The sequence below is a fragment of the Vidua chalybeata genome, chromosome 10 (assembly GCF_026979565.1).
Source record: "Vidua chalybeata isolate OUT-0048 chromosome 10, bVidCha1 merged haplotype, whole genome shotgun sequence".
In the NCBI taxonomy this organism is placed as follows: Eukaryota; Metazoa; Chordata; class Aves; order Passeriformes; family Viduidae; genus Vidua; species Vidua chalybeata.
The window spans coordinates 4,572,385-4,593,575 of NC_071539.1; the positions used below are offsets into that span (position 1 = coordinate 4,572,385).

The window sequence follows — 21,191 nt, forward strand, 5'->3', positions numbered from 1 at the left end:
GAAAAATTTCTCACCTGGACAGCTGAGAAGTCTGTTTACAAATCTATTTGAACCAGTTCTCTGCAGCATCTCACCAGGAGATGCTCTTCCAGGCCCTACTGAGAGCCACATCTGTGCTCTGTCCATTCCCCCTTTCTGAACCATAAATCCACTCTCCCAGGTCTCCAACACTCTCTTCTCCAGCTTCTCACTGCAATAAAGCTCCAGCCACCATGTGAGCGTCTCTTTTCTTTCCAGAATGTTAAGACCTGCCAATAGTTGGCAGCAGCAAAATTAAATAAGAACTAATCACCACATTGGGCTTTTCAGTCAATAAAACTGTATTACTTCTTCAACTATTACCTGTTCAATTTAGGATGTAAGTGTAGATTTGTAGTCCCCAGCCAGCAAAGGAATAGCCAACACCAGTGCTTAGGGAAGAAAAATACAAAATCCCCTATGCACATAGACAGTTCATTCCCACTTGGTTCTGCAGAGGCCAAGCCACTGAAGCTACAATAAACTGAGTATTCCAGATTTCCTGCTCACAGACTCAAACTTTCACACATAAAATTAGAGTTCTTCTGACCTAGTTTCTCCTTTCTAGCATGTCAAAAGGAAAGGCAGCCATTCTGTACCCTCTCCACAAATATGAAATGTGGGAGCTCTAAGCCTGTAAGGAACGCACATTCTGACCTGGAAAAAATGGCTTTCTCCAACCAAAATGATGCAGCTCTAGCACTGCAAATGGTGGATCCCACAGACCAAGATGCACTAGGGATACCAGGAGAGGACAACAATGGCATATATAAAATTAACCTTCCTCCAACACTGCATATCAAAGCAGTCCAGGCCAAGGAAAAGCCACCCACAAGCTACACATTTACATTAACCAAAACAAGGGTCCAAGCCATCTTCCTACTCCTTCAAAATAGGTGAATTCAACTCTCCTGATGTCATTCAAGCAAAAGGCAGTGAGTTTTGACTTGAGGCTAATGAAAATGAACACGTGGCCTCTATGAGTCTCAGCACGGTAAGAAAATGCTGAGATATTCAATAACCCTCAAGACAACACAACTGTACTTATTCTTCATTTGAAGTTAATTTCCCTCCAAAGCAGCCATTCCTCTCACCCTTTTAAAGCTCTACAGCACATTCCACAGATCACCAGGACAAAGTCCATGAATTGTTTGCAGCTGTATGACAAGCCCACCTTCCAGTTCACAGCAGACTGGTCATCTAAAAGAGCCAGAAGCCAATCAGACCAGAAGCATCAGCAAAAGCACAACTGCTAAGTGAACCCCAAGGTTTTTAATGCCTTGCTAGATGAATGCAGCCTCAGCACCATCAACCCCTTCAACATATGCCTAATTCAAGCACACAACTTCAACAAGGCAATATATAAAAGGCTTGTCTCAGCTCAGTGTTTCTAAAAAGCTGCAGTGCCAATTATAAATCACATCTATAGCCCCCAGAAGATCTAAAGTCACTACCGGTATTGTACCACACTTCTTCAGATGCAGACATCAATTAGAGCACAGCAGCTGGACACTCTCCTCACTGGAAGCCATTCATGTAGTTTCAGATTAGTAAGATATTATTCCTAAATGTTTAGATCTCACCCCTCTGAGAAAGAGAGTTTCAACCTTGGCCAGCAAATGTTTGCATCAAGCTGCAGTCGTTACCTACCACTAAACGCTGTCAAAGGTTTATGGGCTCTCGGAGGAGTTGGTTTAATTTCTTACCAAGGCAGCTGTTTTGGGAACTACAGCCTCTTTACATCCCACTCCTGGAGATGCACTGTGTAAAGCACGGCTGCTGCCAAGCTCGTGCCAAGAGAAGGGAGCACCCTCTCACACGCAGGCAAACATTCAGTTTCCAACAGCAGGTCACGCTTGTGGCTTCGTCTGTGTGTGTCTGCAGGGGTGACAGAAGCCAGTCTGGACTTCCCTGAGGCACTGCTGGACACTCCAGCTCCTGCAGCCCTCACAGGAGGCTGCTGGGGTCACCATCTGGGATCACCTTTGCCAAGAAATGACAGCCTTGCTCCCTCCTTGCAGTCACTTATGACCAGAGGGATGGCTTAAAACAGGAGAATCTCTCACTCCCAGATGCATTTTGGAGCAAGAAAAGAAAAGCAATCTTAAAACCTTTTGCTTTTTTTAAACTAGCATGGTTTTGTACCTCTTATGTCTATTTTTCAGTTATGGTTGTGGGCTGAGCTGACCAGAAAACTTGTCAGGGATTAAAGGGTTGTAGCATCAACAACCCATGGACTACAGCCTTCAACAGCAGAGATCTGTGCAACAACCAACACACAGCCAGGCATGTAGGCATGCATTCCAGAAATCCCTGAATCCCAGATTAAAGCAGCTGCCGTTACTTTTCAGTATTTTCTTGTCCCTATACACACGTCTGGAGAAACACCACCTCCCTGCTGGATTCAGTCAAGAGTTTCTCACATCAGCCCAATTTTCACAGATCATCTGGAGATGGAGTTATCTGCTTGTTTTGTGCTTTTCAAAGAGTTTACCCACAGCCTGCCACTTGTCATCAGCTCCTCACACTTGGCTCTACAAGCAAGAAAGGCAGCTAACTCTCCAGTGGCAGCAGTTTCAAGAAAGGACAATAGGGGGAACAAATCACTTAGAACTATTGAGCAGAACTCTGCAGGATAGACTGTAGAAAAATCCCAAACTCCACAACTGTACCAACAAGATGCCAAAATTTTGTATTATAAACTCACTTTTACATTGAATTGTCTTGACAAATCAGCAGAATTATTTAAAATATTATCATTACTAATTTGCATGTTTCAATTTAGAAATACATGTCTCACCCAAGAGTTAACAAGTTGTGGGGAAGGGGAAAGGAAGGCTTCTCACTTTTTTTCCTACATTTCACAGGCTGTCTCCAGTAACGCCAGACCCAGCAAGAAGTCCAAAAGGTTGGTTATGACAGACACTCAAACTGGGTGGAAAACAAGGTCCCACGGCAAAAAGCAAGCTCCTGCCTGATCCATGTCAAAAAACCAGCCTAAAATCAGGGCTGGTCCACAGTTGCTGAAGTGATTTGCACGATTTTTTTTGCCACGGTGTGAAGTATTTCCCATAGCAAATCTTCTGTATTTCTTGGTGGCTCCCACATTGTGAAACGCTCTCAGAAATTGAGAGAGATGCTTTTTATTTCAAACCCCAATGCCCGGAACTACTAAACTTGGCAGGGGCATACAGATTATTTAGTTTACTTCATTTGAGATCTGCATTACAACAGCACTTTGGATGAGAACAAGGCGAGGGTCCTTTCTCCCAGACGTCCCAGGAAGATGTGCACGTTTTGCTTTGCAAGCCATCTTGATGTCCCATAAATCCAACCACCACATTTTGCTTTATGGGACCCATTGTGCTCCCTGTCCAACTGGAGCCCTCCCTTCCTTGGGAGCTCTCTGCTAGCTTTGGTCCCTGGAATCAGCTGTGACATTATCTGGCTTTTTGCAGAGCTCCGCAATTTTTTATTAGTTCACACAAGCAGGCTGGAAACATTAATATAAACACACACACAGTGGCTAAGCAAGCCCTGTGAGACCACAGGGAGCAGCCTGCTGAAGACCAGTACAAGACAGGAAAACAAAGCAGGTAGGGAAGCCCATAATAATTGGAATTTCAACTGAAAAGTCAGACCTATTCCTCCTGGAGGCACAAGGTGCCAGCAACCACCAGCCACTCATCTCAGCCCTGTCCATAGTCCTTCCCCATACTCAAGAATGGGGTCAGCTCTTCAGGCCCACCTCCTTCAGCCCAAGAGAGACACTGCACATCCCCATGAGGATTTGGCCCACAGTCATAAAATGTGAGATTAATCATGAGTGTTTAAGATCTGAAAAGAGGATGAGAAACATTAGTAACTGCTTCTAAATTAATTGCCGTTGTTGTTATTTGATTTGCTAAACTCTCTGGGGCTAGATTTTATTTTAGAAAACTATGAACATATCAGATTAATCAACTTAAAATAAATGGTCTTGATTTATTTATTTCTGCTGTATCTACTCCTCTTTAAGCTTGGCAACTCACTGCATTCTTTCCATCCTGTGAAAGAAAAAGAACAGGGGCTTTGCTTGATTATTATTTTAAAGGAACTTCTATGAAGCTTAGCAGTTCTATGAGTTTAAATCATGGCAAAACTATGTTGTGAAGGAGGACAAGTGCAAGGCTGGAGCTGGTTTCCACACTCTGCAGGTGCCAGCTTTGCACCGGGAGCCCACCAGCAGAGTCACACCACACAGACCAAGCAAATCAGATCTATTCCCCAATAATTTAGAGTTGAAAGACACCCTACCAGGTTTCAACAGGGGCTGTCCCAGTGTGAGGCACACTTCTTGTATAAAAGTCCTTCTAGCAAGGAAGAAGTTTAATCTCCTCTAGCCAGATTTCTCTCTTTCTGAATCCTCTGGAAGTTGGGTCAGCATCCTTCCCCCCCTCCTAATCCCCTGCCCTCAGCTTTAGCAATGCAGCAATGCCTCTGCCAGCAAACAAAAAAGAAAAGCCCTCAAATATATTATGCTGAAGAATATTAATCTTGTGTTCCACAGAATATTAAGTGGATTACATCTACAGCCTCCAAGGAGAAAAACGTTGATTCCCATGTATCCTGTGCTATTATTCACCCCTATTAGTTTTTCCTGCCAGCCTAACGTAAGCCATGACAATTTCCCATTAATTAGTGCAGAGCTAAACTGGCTCGACAGACCAAGCAATGAGAGCAAGAGTGGGACTTCTCCATGGCCACCAGGCAGATCAGACCACTGTGGCACAGTTGCTGCACAGGAACACATATAAGGTGAAGAACAAAGCCAGCTTTGGGTTTTCTTGGATGACTTCCTGGCGGGATCACCCTTGAACATCTCTTTGTAAAGGTAACAGAATAGAAAAGAAAATTGCCGACACCATTTGAGACATGACCTTGAATGAGGCACAGCAAACTCAGAGAGATGGCTGTTTCTGGGCTCTAGGGAGTTATGGTGGGAGAAGAACTCAACAACTCAACAAAAGCTTGAGGTGGGTGTGAGGTTCTCACATGTAGAAAGGAGCCCTGACCCCAGGCTGAAGGGGACCACCACCTCCCAAGGGTGAACCCACCATGGCTGGGTGCTCCCCACCCCTGGGGACTGCACCACCACCAGCACCCCTCCCGAACACCCTCCTCAGCACGGGAAGTCCAGCCCTCTGCTCCTTCTAGAACCATCCAAACCACTGCAAAGTGCCGCCAGCTGACTTTACTAGAGCTTTACACTTTCTTTGCAGAGGTGTTAATGACTCTAAAAAAGCACAAGACTGGGATAAGCAGCTTTAATACCATTTAAATGCTGATGATTAGGAGAAACGAGAGAGCCTGGCAAGGGCCAGACTCTCAGAGGGAGAGGACTGTAAATTACTTAGCACAGAGTAAGCAAGATCAAAGTCACTCTAAAAAGATGCAACCCACTGACAGTGATGCAAACTCAGCCCAAGCTGTACTGAGTATTTCACAAGCAGGCTGATGAGTTTAAAATGTCAAACAGGGTGATGATGCTGCACAAAGCAAGGAAAGAAAAATCTCAGGACATATGTTTTGTTCTTAACATAATACATGACCAAGAACTGAGCTTTGGCTGATGCATGGAGACATGCATACTTTCTATTGACATCTTGTTGGTCTGTGCACGGAAGAGAAACACAACTCCTCAGCTGCAATTCCCAGGCCCCATCCTCTTTTTTTATAGTTCCTAGAGTAATTTCAATTCTACACAATAAACAGCAGAACAGATAAGAAAAGCCTTATCGGATGAAGTAGCTTACAGCTTCCCACATGGGCAAGACAGAGAGCTAATGGCCACAGAAGCAGATAAGGATGCTCATAACCAGAAATCAAATCCACGTGTTTCAGCAACAACACACCGCCACAGAAAGCAAAATAAACAGTTTAACAAACTCTGCCAGGCCACCCTAAATCCTCAGAAAGCATCACTTCATCCCTCCTTGCAGACCCAGCTGGCCCATCACCATCTCTCCTGGTCAGAAGGGAGGGGAGCTGCTGCAGTTTCATTTTAAGCCAAAAGTAGCATGTGCTCAGCTGAGCTCTGGTCCACCTTACAGCCTCAGGCTGCAGCAAGAAAGACAAACTACTGCAACACCAAGACGCTTTTGCAATCCTTTCCTTCTCTGAAGACCTGTGTTGAAAAGGAATGTCCATTATGCAGGGAAAGCCACTCAACTATCAGCTTTCCCAGTCTGCAAGTAATGCAAAGCCAGGATGGACTTTTTGTTCAGGGCAACACCAAGTATTTATGCAACTCCAATCCCTTCAGCATCCATCCCAAGGCTCAAAATCCAGTGCCATATCTCAACCCTGCCAGAGACCCAGACTGTTCAATAATATCTAAACTCATGGTAAGCTGCTGGCAGTAGAGCTGTACCCTAGGTTCCCCACATCACTTAGTCTAAACCAGAGACACAGAATGTGATCATCACCACTGAGCCACTCCAACAGCTCCAACCTGTTGGGTATTATCTCTTCATCTGATTCATCTCCTGAAAATTGACGCCTGCAAGTTATTTCCTTTCCCTCATGTCCCAAACATCACTCTGTGTTGGCAAGCATACAAGAAAAGCATTTATCTAAAGGAATTTGCTCATCAAGACTTGCAGACACTAAAACCACAGGCTATCTAATCTTAGGAGAGCATAGTTTAATGGCTACAACACGGGATGAGAGGCCAAAGGGTCTGACTTCTACTCTGAGCTCTGCTGGGGCTGCATGGCTCATAAGTGAATCTAAGGAAGATGGTTGACCACTCCTCACCTTGATTTCCCCTGCTATGAGACTGTCTTAGCATTCCTTTCCTCACAGGGGATCTTATCTATCAGGACTTTATTAGCATGTGAAAAGAGTTATGGATCTCTGGATGTGTACAGAAGGAAAAGTCTGAAGGAGTGGAGAAGCAGCACTGGCCAGCGAGCCTGGAGACACATCCTCTTCAGTGTGCTCAGCACACTCCACATCTGTGTTCAGAGAAACATTTGAACCCTTTCCCCAGACAGGGAAGGGAAAAAACAGTAATTTCCTTTTTCTTGAGAAAGCTCAGAGGAAAGATTAAATTTTGCATCTCTTAAGTCAAGGAAATCATTCAAGATTCTCCCAACAATATCTGGAGAGTCACCTGCAGAAGCACCTCCCAAGCCATTCCCACAGAACAGGATAACCCTCCCTGTCCCACCCTTTCTCTGGATGCCACTGAGTGGCAGAACTGGCCTGAGGAAAACTAGAGGTCTATTCTCAGTGTTCTGCAAAATCTGGAAGGTGGGGAAAATCCAGACATGGCACAGGTGAAACCAGAGCTGCACTGCCAGGGTCTCACAGCACGGCTCCTGCTGGGGGCCAGAAAGGGCTTCCTGTGGTGTTAAACAAACTCCCACTTGGAAAACAACTGAGTATCAACAAGCAAGCTAGTATTTCAGCTCTTTTGGGAAGGAAATAGAGTTATCCCCATTGGACTTGCTGCCATCTTTCCAGCTGCCTCAGTTAACCTTGAAGACAGATCACACTAACCACACCAGTGCCAGAAACAGCCAAGCACCAGCTGGAACTGCTTCAGTAAAGCACGACCTCTGCCCCTAAGATTGGTCCACAAACCTCTTGCTTTCTCCCAAGTGGCAAAAGACAATGCAGTGAAGGACAGAAGGTATGTCCACTCTGGCCTAGCCATGTGGAACAGAAAGGTCTCAGAGGAGCAGCTGGCTTAAGAACTTGAAGAAAAAACAAAAAAGGCTCAGCTCTTTTTAAGAGGAAAATGTCCCATTGTTCCATAATTAATGGAAAGCAGAAGAGGTTTTATGAACTCGTTGAGAAACGAGGGTGAGCATTAGAAAGCACTTTTCAGTATTTCATGATCACAAGGTGAGCTGCTTGCATAATACTGACAAAGAACATGAATGCTGATATCACAAGGCAGTTATGAAACTTGGGCTTTAAATACTGAATAACAATAACTCAGTAATTAAGTCTCATAAGTATTTTTTTTCCTTTTTTTTTCCCCTTAACTGCAAAGAAGATGCTGCAACCTTCAACTGAGGTAGGACTGTCCTCTCTGGCAGAATTTATACATGATGGATGTCCTCTGCTCCCACCACCTCAGAGCACCAGGGATCCATCCCATCCCAGAGCCTCACTGCCAGTCACATCCCCTTCTTCAGGCCTCCCACTCCTTCAGGAGAGGCTTCAAGATCACAGCAAGGGACATGCTGTGAACCTGTGAGGGGCAGGAGGATGAGGGAACAAACCTGAATAACTGCATTCTGCCAGTTAACTGCTAAACCCCCAACAAGCTCTTCAGTCTCCTCATGATGATTTTTGACACAAGCACACATTCTTGTGAATTACTCCAGTGTGACCAGGACACACAGTCTCCTGAACAGGACACACAATATAGAGCAGCAAAATGTCATGAAAATCAAGGGCAAATTAACACAGAAGACAGCCCCTCCCCCTAACACCGCTTCTATTTTTAGGCAGCCATATTAGCTTGGAGCAGTTTTACTCGTTTCTGATAATGAGGAGAGCTTTTGCATCTTCTCTCGAGTACATTTCATCTGTGCAGGCACTTTGCTTTACACCAGCAGCATGGAAGAGGTCACATCAACGGGCGAAAACAAGCCCACAATTTATTGTGAAACGGCCTTGAGAAACCAACTTCAGCTTTGAACTTCTGCCCTTTCTCACTGGTCAACCACACTGCTCCATTTCTGGGGGGGTATGGTCTGCCCACCTGCGAGGTGTGCCTCCAGTTCAATCACATGATAAACTTTTGCCTATTCAAGAGGCGTGATGAGAGCTCCTGAGAGCTCCCACAGCAGCAGGAGCGCTCCGCTAAAGCGGGAACTTGATAAAGAATCGGGTGATCGTTATCAAACGAGCACGACAAAACATAGATGTGCTCAAGATCTGGGCTCCACCGTGCTGGCAATTTCTCTTCAGGAAGTAACATTCCTCTACCCCTCAGAGAGAGCTGTTCCTGAGGTACTACACACAGTTTTCTGCCACGCAACCAACTCGTACATTCCACGTCCTTTGGTTGCCTTAAACTACGTTGACAGGAACATCCAAGTGTAAAGTTATCTTCCTTCAGGTCCGTTCCTCCTCATCCCCTCATGCCTCAACCTTCTTCCACAGCCCTTCATCACCACCCTCTCCTGCCTCTTTGTGCCCACGCTGGTGCTGCCTAAGGCAGCAAGATCTTGTACGGACACCAGTCCTGTCTGGACTGCCAACGGGCAAAGTTCAGAGGGCAAGATATACATTGGAACAGGTGGCAGAAGAGAGGGATGGTAGAGGAAAGGCAGCTTCTCATCTAGAAAATGAAAACATGGCACAAGCAGCTCAGGGATCTCTGTTTTACCACTTGGGGAAGAAGGCAGGCAAAGCCGCACACATTTATCTCCATTTTTTTCTTCTGTATTTTCAATAAGCTACTTGAAGTCTTCTATTTGCCCTTTGGATTATGATCTTTCAGGAAGACCTTTTCCCATGCTTCTCTACAATTATGAGATCTAGGGAAAAATATTCCCCTTTCAAGTTAACTTCTGGTGTCAGCACTTCACAGAATTTCATGACTACAGACAAAATCATGAGGCTTCTCTCAATTGAGAAACCCCTTCCCGAACAGAGGAGCTGGTCACTTCTTGGTGAGCTCCTGCCCCTGGTCACAAGCACCTCCACACCAGCCTCTCACTTCTTCTGTGGATTGTGAAATTCCTCATTTATTGAGGAAAAACACTAGTTCAGTAAGAGGAAGCATTTAATACAGCTAGTAGATGATTAACAAGTGAGTGCTCAAGTCAATTGCTGCAGGAGCACCACGAGTACCTAAGGCCATAAAAAACTTCTCACACGTCAGAGGCGAGGAGTTCACGGGGAAGCTGTGCCTGGCCAAGCCCTCACTGCAAGGGACCACAGGGCCACAGGATCTTCACCTTCCTCCCCCAGGCTCCTGGCTGCAGGTCTCCACATCAGTGGTACCTCAGGGACCTTCCCACAGAGTATTTTATTCCTACCTTCACATTCTCCCATCAGCCAGGATGCCTCCAAGACCTGCCTCCCCATGCTCTGTAAGAGGTTTCATGCCCTATGCACAGCTGAGCATCCACTAACCCGCCTCCCTCCCTCTGTCCCACCAGCAGGCACTTGCCCTCTGGCCAGCTGAGCCATCTGGCAGGAAGGAAAGTTATCAGGGTCCCCACCCTCGGGCAACAGCATGTCAGGGCAGCAGTGGGGAGGAGAGCTACGCGGTGTTTTGTGGCTCTTTTAAACAAAGGCCAAAGAAGAAGCAGCATTTCTGCTCAGGACCTTTGCCTTTTCATGCCAGAGTTGCCCAGAGCCAAGTAAAGATGCTTCAGTGCTCTTAGGAATCAGTTGCTTCTAGGCAATAATATCCTGAACACCCATCCTGGCTTTTACAGAGCACAGTGAAGAAGTTACAGGGATTTGGCACTTTCTCCTTAACAGGCCATCATTAACAAGTGACTCATATTATATTGCAGCGTGAGTCATCTTGGCAGAGGTCACAAACGTAAGTGACAAGTAGTCTTCAATTATTTCCTTCAAGTTGAATTAAAGGTGTATTGTTATGCTAATTTTGCATCTGCTCCATCCTATCTTTCCTTCAACTGTCTCCAGAGCAACCTGGGATTTCAGCTCATGGTCCAAACTACCTCTGGAAGAGCTCTTCCACCAGGGTGTTGTTACAGGTAGTCACAAAAAAGGGAGATGCCAATGGAAAGGCTTCTGGATGGGCTTCCAGCTGTGGCAACTAATAGGTAAAGCAGCTCTCCATCCATCCATCCATCCATGCTCCACAAGGACAACGAACTGCTGTTCCTGCCATCTTTCTGCTCTGTTCATGCTTTATTACAGCAAATGCTCAGGACCTGGGGCTTGCCCAGAGCTCAAAAACAACCATCTTCAGGCTGCTACATCACATATCTGGCTCCAAGAGCAGGGGCAAAGCTCAAAAAGCAAAATCGCTTCAAACTATGCCCAGCATCATACGAATATTGAAGAAATTATTACATGGCTGGTGTAAAAAGGGCCATTTTTGGCCAGTTTCCATTTTCTAGCCAGGCATTCCCATATTTCAGCCTCTCCTCTTCAGAATGTGTCCATCACAGGCCCCCAGCCAGGGGACTGGGTGCACACAGCATCCCTGCCAGGGCAGGGCACAGTCACTGAAGGACACTTGGCTCAGAGAACAGAGTTTTGCCCATTAGAAAACATGGCCATTATGAGCCTGGTCATCAGTGGAGCATTCTGTTTACATTTATAGCAGTCAAACACAGTCACACTGGCTGCGAGGATCACTTTGGAGAGCATTTGTAAACTGCTCTCACTACTGGAATCCCATTTAGCTATTATAGCCTCTTCAGCCATACTAACACGCCGATCCCCACAGAATAGCAATGGGAAGAGCAGAGTCATCACACTATTTACTGAAGCTAATCAATACATAAAGGCTGAAGATTTATTGCACTGAAGACAGCCTGTCTGCATGGCCAGAAAATGCATTTAAAGTCCTTTTCATTTTGTTGCTTTGGCCTCTGGTTCTTCTCCAGAAACATTTGCCTTGCACACCCATGTTTCTTTCCTCCCCAAGTCACGGCACCTGCAGACACCTGAGAGAAGTCCCTTCCCCAAACACCTACCATGAGTATTGAGTGGGAACATAAAACACAAACCCCACAAGTTTAAGGGCATTGCACCTTCCTTTCCAGCCATGTCTCATGGCTGTTTTAGCATCTCCCATCTGAGTGAATAGCCTGGAAAATTCTGGCCTGTTTTGAAGAAAGTCTACTTGCCAGGTACAGGGACCCAAGCTGTGCCACTCATAGCCACACTCTGCTGTCCTGTTCCACTCAAGAGGGAACAGTTAGAGCCAGGCTTATTTTTATTTATATTTGTATCCTTTACTTTAATACATATAAATAAAAGACCTTTGTAAGTGCCCTGCAAAGCCCAAAGCTGTGTTTTGGGGGTGACCACCCACAGTGCTGAGATACCACCAGAGATTCACAGCTAGTGAGCCACAGCTGGGCAGATGTACTGAGCTGCACCATCAAAGCTCATTCTCTGGTTTCATCTTGGCTCATGTTTTGGGGAGCAGTAGCCTGGTAGGCAACAGCCACGAGGCTTAGTGCTCCTGAAGCACTGATGTTAATTAAAACAATCAACATCTGGCAAGTAGATGCATTTGTTTTGGCCACTGTATCAGCTACATGGCCCCAATGTAATAGAAGTATACAATGGTTTGGGTTGGAAGGGACCTTTAAGCTCATCCTCCACCATGGGCAGAGATGCCACCCACTAGACCAGGTTGCTCAAGCCCCATCCAACTTGGCCTTGAACAATTCCACGCATGGATCATCTGCCATTTCTCTGGGCACTTGTCCCAGTGCCTCACTACCCTCTTAATGCTGCTAAGAAAGGCTGCAGTGAGGTAGGGAGAGATCTGCACTTTCACTTTTGCCAGTTTATCTCAAAATCACACTAAGCTTTTATGCTTTTGTATGAAAGAAAGAAGAAGAGACAAATATATTCTGATGTACAGGGAGATTTCTATTGTTGCCTGGACATCAAACAGCACCCAATTAGTCCTGCAAGGATCTGACCCACAAATTATGAAAATAAATGCCTCTGAAGCTTTGATCTCTTGTATTTCTATAGCATGCTACAGTGGTTATTAGACACATTTTATTAGGCTCAAGCTGTGCGATCTTTTCCTCAGCAAAGGCTCTACCACCTCCAATGCATCCTAAAGTCACCATCCAGCAGATTAAGGGCATGATCCCAAACAGCCACTTCTGTCATGCACTAAACACATGACTCAGCTGGCAGTAGGCTTTTTCCTGCTGAGTTTCAAAATTAGGAGAAAAGGGAATTTTTAAAAGGAAGGGGAGGGGAACTGTCAGCCACATAAATTTTTTACTTTTCTTGTTAGGTTATAAAGGAATATGCATGTGAGGCAATATCCCTGGCTTTTAAAGAGCGCTGCTTTTAGAACAATTTGCTGTTCTGAAAAAAAAAAAACCACTTTCTGCACCCTGAAATGCCACTGCTGGAGGGAACAAGCAAAAACTGTAACAAAAGGTTTTGTGCACTCTGAAGCTGAAAACCACACGTGCACTCACACAAGCAGAAACATCCACCCTCGCTGCAGCAGGAGCACTCAGAACCAAGAGGATGTTGAGCTTGCATTGCTCAGGCTTTGCTCAGAGGAGCAGCTCACTGCCCACAGCAGCACAAACCAGGCAGGGACCGTGCCTGCCACAGGGTAGGGCTGTTTTCAGACAAGTGCATCCATAGGAAGGATTGGAACCATGTCACCTGCCCAGGTGACACCTCACTGACTGGCAGTGGATGGTGTTTGCAAGAAGCCATGAATATCTGACAGGGCTCCTGTGGCAGAGCAGAGCTGGTTACCCACAGCAGAGCAAAGGGAACACCTTCTGCTGGCCAGGGTAACTCAGCTTCTGAGTGTGGGGGCAGGACAGGCTGGCTCCCCTCGGATGGAAGCAGAGCTGGTATCCAGCCTGGCCATTCCAGTGCTGCCCTCCTGATTACCATCGTTTATTACCAACACGCAACCTTGAACTTCTGGCAAGCACTGCAGCAAATTAACACAGAAAAGTGACATTCTGGATCAAAGGGAAAGGTTTTCTGATTGGCCATTACAAAATAAAAATCAAGCGTGTGGAGAGATAGAACTGAGTGCCAACTAAACTTCTTATCAGTGTTTTCCAACCTTGGTGGCTTTTCCTCTCCTTTCACTAATGAGCCATTGCAGGAGCTCCCCAGGGCTGGGGGCCTACGTGCTGGGCATCCTCATCCAGCAGCAGGAAGGGGATGTTCAGCCCTTTGCAGGGCTCATCTAGAAACAGCCATGGAGGAGGAACGCAGGGAGAGGAGGAGTATCCGTTTTCCAAGGACCATGTTCCTTGGCTAGTGCTCCTTTAGAAATCATAAACAATTGGAAAACATCAAATCTCACTTACATAAATTGTCTTCCTGAGCCCAGAGCAGACTGGCCATCACTTTCAACGTGCAGCCACAGTTCAAAGTGACAAAACAGGACAGGGGAAGGGGGCTGGGGAGAAGGAAATTAAAGCTACTGGCTTTCTAAGTGGGAAACACAACTTCTCACCCAATGGAGCTACCAATGACTTAGGCTTGTGGGTTTCAATCTGCACCCTGCTTTAATGGCTGTGTGAAAGGTAACAAAGAAGGCACCTGAGCATCAGCAAACAGAAACCCCACGTGATGGAAGCTCTGCACCTGCAGAGCAGTCAGGGCCAAAAAGGCCACAAGCGGGGAGAAAGGATCAGCCAAAGTCCTGGGAGAGCAAATGCAGATCTGCCCTTCACTCCTCGAGGCTCCTGGTCTCTTCTGTAGCTGGCAGCAAGGGAAAACAGCATGTGTGCTCCCTTGGCAGCCCAGGGCAAGCAGCTGCCTTCAGGTGGTAGGTCCTGAACCCTCAACACCATCCTCCACACCCCCAAGGCACAAGAGTTTTTGCCAAAGCTGTTTCTCCACACCACGCACCCTTTTGCCTGCTGGTAGCTTTCCCTGGGGAAGCATGGGAAATCTAGCAGGATTCTACCCCTTTGCAGATGAGGCATGAAGAAATGAGACAGGGATCAATACCCCGTCCTTGGTCTGCAGGTCAGAGTCACAGAACTCCCACTGGTGTCTAGCATTACCCTTGCAAAGGGTAAGGGTGCATTAGGAGGCGTCAGGCAAGGGTTTGCAGGGAGCAGCTCAGAGCCTGAGCCCAGGAGCTTTCACCTGACCTGGCCTCACATGAATGATGATTTCCAAGGACATCTCTTCCACAGCTGGCTGATTCATCCATGGGGATTTACATTCAGATCAAATGCAAACTGTTTGCTCCCTCACTCCATACAGACTGTACCATTACATCTACAAGCCTGGCATAGAAAAACTACCTTCAGGTAGCAAGGTTAAAAACCTCATCTAACTCCTGCTTGTCACATGGATTAAAAACAGACCCTTTATTTTAAATATGCACACCAATCAAATGTTCTTTGTTGCTTCAAAGCTTGATTCAATGAAGTGCTTGTGCTCAAACTTCAGCCTGCTCAAGCATATATTTTGCCATAAATTCACTCCAAATTATTAATTTTTATGGCTGCCCATAAAAGGAATGCTATGAGAAGAGGGAACTCTCCATGCTTTCAAACACACCACACACTGCTGTGTTGTGGAAGAACTGCAAAGATGAGGAAGACCAATGCTGAAGGGTAACTGCAGAAGAGCAGCAGCTGGGCTGCACAACTCCAAAAGGCAGGGAAAAGAACACAACCAACCCCAGAGAAAGATCTGACAAAAGACAGACCCTTTTCCACTGCAACTTTTCATGAGCACACACAAGAACATGCATAGGTGCATACATTTGCACCAATGGCTCAAGGAATGGAGTTGGACATTGCCATCCCTTTGGGATGATTTAAATTAGAGGAAAGATTTAGATTAGATGTTAGGAATAAATTATTTTCTCAGAGAGTAGTAAGGCACTGCAACATAAAGCCCAGAGAACCTGTGGATGCCTCATCCCTGGAATTGTTCAAGGACAGGTTGGACAGTGCTTGGAGCAACCTGGTCTAAGGAAAGGTGTCACTGCCCGTGTCAGGAGTTTTGGAACTAAGTAAGCTTTGAGGTCCCTTCAAACCCCAACTATTCTATGATTCTGTGATTTGGAGATCAGTATTCTGCTGCAAAGTTTTATGGTTTAGAACTCAAAAGGCTCCAAAATAGACAAAACACATGGACACTGTAATCGTCCACAGCTTACATGTGCAATGAATGACACTGGAAGAGGACAGATTAAGTCCCTGATGGAATACTCTTGAGTGTGTCTTTCCTCAGGAACTGTGAATATATATATTTATTTGTTGAACATCTGCCCCAAATTTTGCAAAGTAGCATTATCATGTAAAACACAGCAAAATAAGCTTTTCCTGTCTTTTTTTTTTTTTTTTAATCTCTAGAAGTCATCTCCAGTCAAGTTTGTTCCTCTTTATATTTAGGAAGGTGACCTTTACAAAAGCTGCCCAAATTCTGTTGAGCTATGGATTTTTTTTAAAAAGGTGCTGGAAGAAGAAACCTAAAATAATGCTACCAGAGTAATGCTCCTGAGTGGTGGCTTGCAGTGCTTATCCCACAATAGAGCTTCTCCTAAATCTTTAATGATGCTGAAATATGCCATAAACTGACAAAGCTCTAGAAACAGGACAATGCCAGCATGTTTGAGTTTTGTGGGTTTTTAACATGTCAGCTTTTATCTTCATTGACAGTGATCAACTAATGCAAACAAAGGGACACTGAAACTTCACTTCTATACAAAGCAAGCTAAAGGAAGAGTAGTGACATTTTTGGGTTTCATCCAATTCTTCCCAGCAACAGCTAATACTCACCGGCTCCTTAAATTCTGTGCTGTCTCCTCTCCAAGCCTGAGCATTAAAGGCCAGGCTTTTCCAAAACAATAAACGATTTTAGGATACAGTTTCCAGAGAGTGCATGGTCAGCACTTCACTAAAGTAAATAACAAAAGCCTGGGGTTTGCTAATGAGTTCAAAACAAAAGCAACGTCCAGGTACACGAAGAAAACAACTGCTTCATCCCCAAAAAGGCTCTTTTTAAACTCCCTGCCTCGCAGGAAACCCTCAGCCAAGATGAACATCCCAGGTGAGCCCCTGGTGCCCTATGCCCAGGGTGAGTCCCTGCCCGCAAGACAAGGAGCAGCTGTGAGCAGGGGGGATTGCTGGCCCCAAGCCAGACCCAACCCAGGGGTTATCAGCTCCCTGGGAAAGGTTTTCCTCCCTGAGATCTTTTATAACCTCCCACACACCTTGCAAAGCAACTCAGATGAATCCAGCTGTGGCAGCTACTGCAGAAGAGCCCAGTGCCACTGCTGAGTACATCAGCCAGAGGCCCAGCCCTGCAGATGGATGCAGCAGAGGAAAAGCTATTGACCTGAATATTTGAGAAGGATCAAGGCCACTGCCTTCAGCAAGAGATGACAGGCTCTTGCATTCACTGAGACAAAAAAAAAAAAAAGGGGGGGGGGGGGGAAACACCAAACCCAGCCCCATCTTTCTGCTCTCTCCTATTGGGATCAGCTGTGCATTTCCCACCACAGACCATGGCCCACTGCATCCCTCTTCACACTCTTTCTCATTTTATTGCAAAAATCTGCTTCTCCAACATGCTTGTCAACAGCCTCCTGTGCGAATCCCAGTGTTAATCATTATTCTGCTAATAACACTGCCAGGTCATCCGGCTATTAAACATGCTGAGTGGACTAGCAAAAATATCTCCTTGCCCATACAAAAGAACATTATAATGTCGTTTATCTTATCCCCTTGTCAGTATAATATGCAGCTCTACCTGTTCGATGGCCTCATTGTTTTAAATTACAGTTTCCTGCAACATTAACGATCCTCATTACCAGCATCACCACTGGAAAATCTCTGGTTTAAGAATCCTTCCTATCCTGGCACACTCAGTTCTCTGCATCCACAGGGGCACTGCTGGGTACCACGGCAATGAGCACGGTGCCCAGTGATGGATAGAAACATGTCACAGAGAAGGCAGGAGCCAGCCCCAAGTGCACTTACTCGATGCACCAGGCCGTGCATTTTAATCAGAATTCAGTGCTTTGTTCCTGGCCCAGCCTCCAGCACATCAAGCAGATGCACTGCTGCAGTGGAGCCCGGCTGTGTGGCCAAAATAAACTCTACAGTGTAGCAAAAACGGGAGCTCCTGCCACCTCCTATGTCACCTTCCAGCCCAGATCTATAAATCCCACCCCACAAGCCCGTGGGCAGTGGCAAGCTGAATTGAATGATGGTGTGCAGGGCTCTGCTTGTGCTCAGCCTTCAACAGCACGCTGCCATCCTGCGAACACACCTCCCTTCCCTGGGACGGCAGGAGGGAAGCCAAAGCAAAGGACTGGCCAAACTGGCAGTCAGAGGTCCACCTTTCTTACACAGATTTGCCTGTGGCTCATAAGCCTCAGCCTCCTGGAACATTTCAGTGACTCAAACTCAGAGATAAGTGTCCTGAGCGCTTCCTTTCCCAGCAGCTGGGAACAAATCGCCAGAATTTTGAGTCACTACCTGTTCCCAGTATTTCACAGAGTCACCTCTCACCCCTTTAAACACACAAGCAGCATAAGAGCAACATCTCCTCCATCCATACTCATCTACAAACCCACTGCAATGTGACATTTCTTTTCTGATACATAAAAATTTTGCAAGGCTTGGGGAATTACTCCTCCCTGCCATGTTTTGTGCTCAGGCAGCAAATTTACTATCGATTTCTGATTCAGACCCCATGGAATGATTCACTCTTCGTGCCCTATCTGCTGAATTTACGACCTTTAACAATTATTCTAAGTGCTGGAGGAGCTTAGTTTAGAAGAAGATCTATTCCCTGGCAAATTAAGCTCCTATTCTTGTCTCGTTTGCAAACCACCACATCTCTCATCATTTACAGGAAAGTGCCACAGCAGGACTCTCCCCGTGAGAGGGGGCAGAGGTCTGAGTGGCAGCAGCCCCGTGCTGGCAGAGTGGCCGCTGCTGGGCAGGAGAGGAGGGTTTTGCTGTCCCACCCCGGGGTCAGTCGGGGTTTTGGGTCCCCTTGTCTCCGGTTACCCTGAAATGCCAGCACTGCTCTGCTCACCGACCAGGCGCAGCCGCTGGGTCTCGGCGAGGGAGGGAATATACATTTCCTCCTAAAGCGAAAACAAAACCCTGACTGTAGCTGGTGTGCATTGCTATTAAAAAGCCACAAACAGGAAAAAAAAAAAAAAAAAAAAAAAAAAAAAAAAAAAAACAAAAAAAAAACAACCTAAGCACGTGTGGATACGGTTTTAAAGAGAAATGGTATCCTAGCTCAAATACACTTCCTAGCACAGATGTTAAACAAAAAATTAAAATAACAAAAAAACAGAGGGTGGGGATGAAGGAGAGGGCCCCCTCCTCCCCAAATTATACTGTTCTCCTGAATTAACTCCACCGGCTACAGCAACCTTTCTCCCAAGGTAACTTCCACATAAGAGAGGAGACCAGCTCCAGGTCTGTTTTTAGGGCAGATGGTTCCCTCATTCCAATCTCATATACACTGTGTATTGCTGAGCAATCATTTACACTATTAATCAACCAGAAACTCAACAGAAAGAAAGTAGGGCAAGTGAATAAAGATAGACTTCTCTTTTTTTTTTTTTTCTTGTAACGAAGCAAATAATATTTCTAAAAATACACTTGTTCAAGTCTTCAGCGGATTTTGCTTGATTTATTTGTCTATGCAGCGGGTTGCGAGGAGCAGCCTGGCTGCTGCCTCCCGCATAAATGCTGTTTCTCTCAATGACTCCCCATGCTCGTTCCCAGCGAGCTGTTCTTACGGCCAGGAAGATGGGGAGAAGGAAGAAAGTTACAAGAGAAATGGACCAGGGGGGACATCAGGCCACAGCCCACGCCGAGGCTGACACGTCTGACGAGCCTGACATTTCAAGGGTACATGCTGGGCTTCATTTTCCAGGGGGGCGAGGAGGAGGCAGCGCGCAGGGACACAGCGGGAGAGGGATGGAGAGAGGCTGCGGGGCCGGGGCGCGGAAAGCGGGCTCTGGGGCGCAGCTCCGCACCCCGGCGCTGCCCAGCCCCGCGATCCCTGCGTGTCCGCCTGCCCACGCGTGCTGCCCGGGTTGGGGGCGATCGGAGCGCGGGGGTGTCCGGGTGGGACCGGGTGGGAGCGCTCCCCCGCCGCGGGGACCCGCCCGGCCGCCCGCACCCGCGTCCGCGCTGCGCGGGTGCGCACACACGGACACGCAGACACGGACACGCAGACACGGACACGCACACACCTGCGGGGGCACGGCCGTGCCCGCAGCCCCGCGCGGCGGGCGCACACACGCACACATGTGCGGATGCGCACACGCGCAGACACGCGCACACACACATGTGCGGATGCACACACGTGTGGATGCGCGCACACGCGGCGGCGGGCGCGCACATGCACGCGCACACGGTTATCTTACCCGCATTTACATACGTGCAGGCGCGCATCTCACACACACACACACACCCCGAGCCCCGCGGACCCCCAGCCCCATCTCCCCGCCATCGCGGGATGGATGGATGGATGCATGCATAGGTGGATGGGTGGATGGATGCATAGGTGGATGGGTGGATGGATGAGTGGGAGGGGTGCCTCCCCGCGATCCCCGGCCCTGCGCCTCACCCGCAGCGCCGAGAGGTCTATCTCGTCCAGGCTCCGCGCCGGGGAGTCGCTCGCCATATTTCCGCCGCCGGCCAGGCGGCCCCGCCGCCACCGACCGGGCAGTGGCGGCCGCCGCGGCGCTGGCGCTATTTACCGCCTCTCCTCATGCGGGGCGCCGGGAAGGAGAAGCCGCCGCCGCCGCCCCTGTCCTTCCGCCCGCAGCGCGGCTGCCTAGGGGCGGCCAGGCAGGCAGGGCTCGCCGCGGGCTGCGCCGGGATGGCGGCGGCGGCGGCGCATCGCCGCGCCCGCCCCGCACCGCGCCCGCACGGCCCCGCGCCGCCCCTGTCTGTCACCGCGGGGGCGGCGCCCGACCCGCCGCCAGGGGGCGGCGCCGCGCGGGGGCGGGCAGAGCCCCCTCAGGGGCGGGCGGGGGCTGCGCCGCGACCCGCCGCGGTGGCGACGGAGGGCGAGGGGACACGGCCTGTGGTGGCAGCGGCACCCGCGGAAGGGAGCGGGCGTCGGGACCCTCCGGGGTGCACGCCCAGTGGCGCACAAACGGGCTCGTTCAGCAGATCCCCCCCACACCGACACAGAAAGGTCCGGGCATCCGGGCTGGAGCTGGGCCGAGAGGCACAGGGGTCCAGGCCGCCTGGGTTCCCCCACCCAAGGGCCTCGGCAGCGGTGCCTGTCAGGTGCGGTGGGAAAAGCTGCCCCGTTTCAGGTGCTGAACCCAAATTCTGCCGGGCGGGAGGTGGGAAGCGCCGAGGCCAGAGCAGCAGCCATCCGCCTGCTTGGTGTTGCTCGGGATGCTCGGTGAGATTTGGCCCTTCTGCAGCTGGATCCAGATGTCACACCTGGGTTTGCTGACCGCTTGTCGACCTGTTCCCTCGGCA

General features: G+C 48.1%; 1 protein-coding gene across 6 annotated transcripts in view; it reads right to left on the reverse strand.

The window, feature by feature from the left end:
• The window catches only part of TNIK (TRAF2 and NCK interacting kinase), a 153,773-nt gene extending 133,177 nt beyond the window's left edge, over positions 1-20,596 (reverse strand). For all 6 annotated transcript variants that reach the window (XM_053951167.1, XM_053951166.1, XM_053951169.1 and 3 more), the window contains exon 1: positions 20,320-20,596. In XM_053951167.1, the coding sequence (XP_053807142.1) occupies positions 20,320-20,376 (57 nt within the window). In that variant the 5' untranslated portion in view covers positions 20,377-20,596. The remainder of the gene's footprint in view (positions 1-20,319) is intronic.
• Positions 20,597-21,191: the final 595 nt, after the last annotated feature.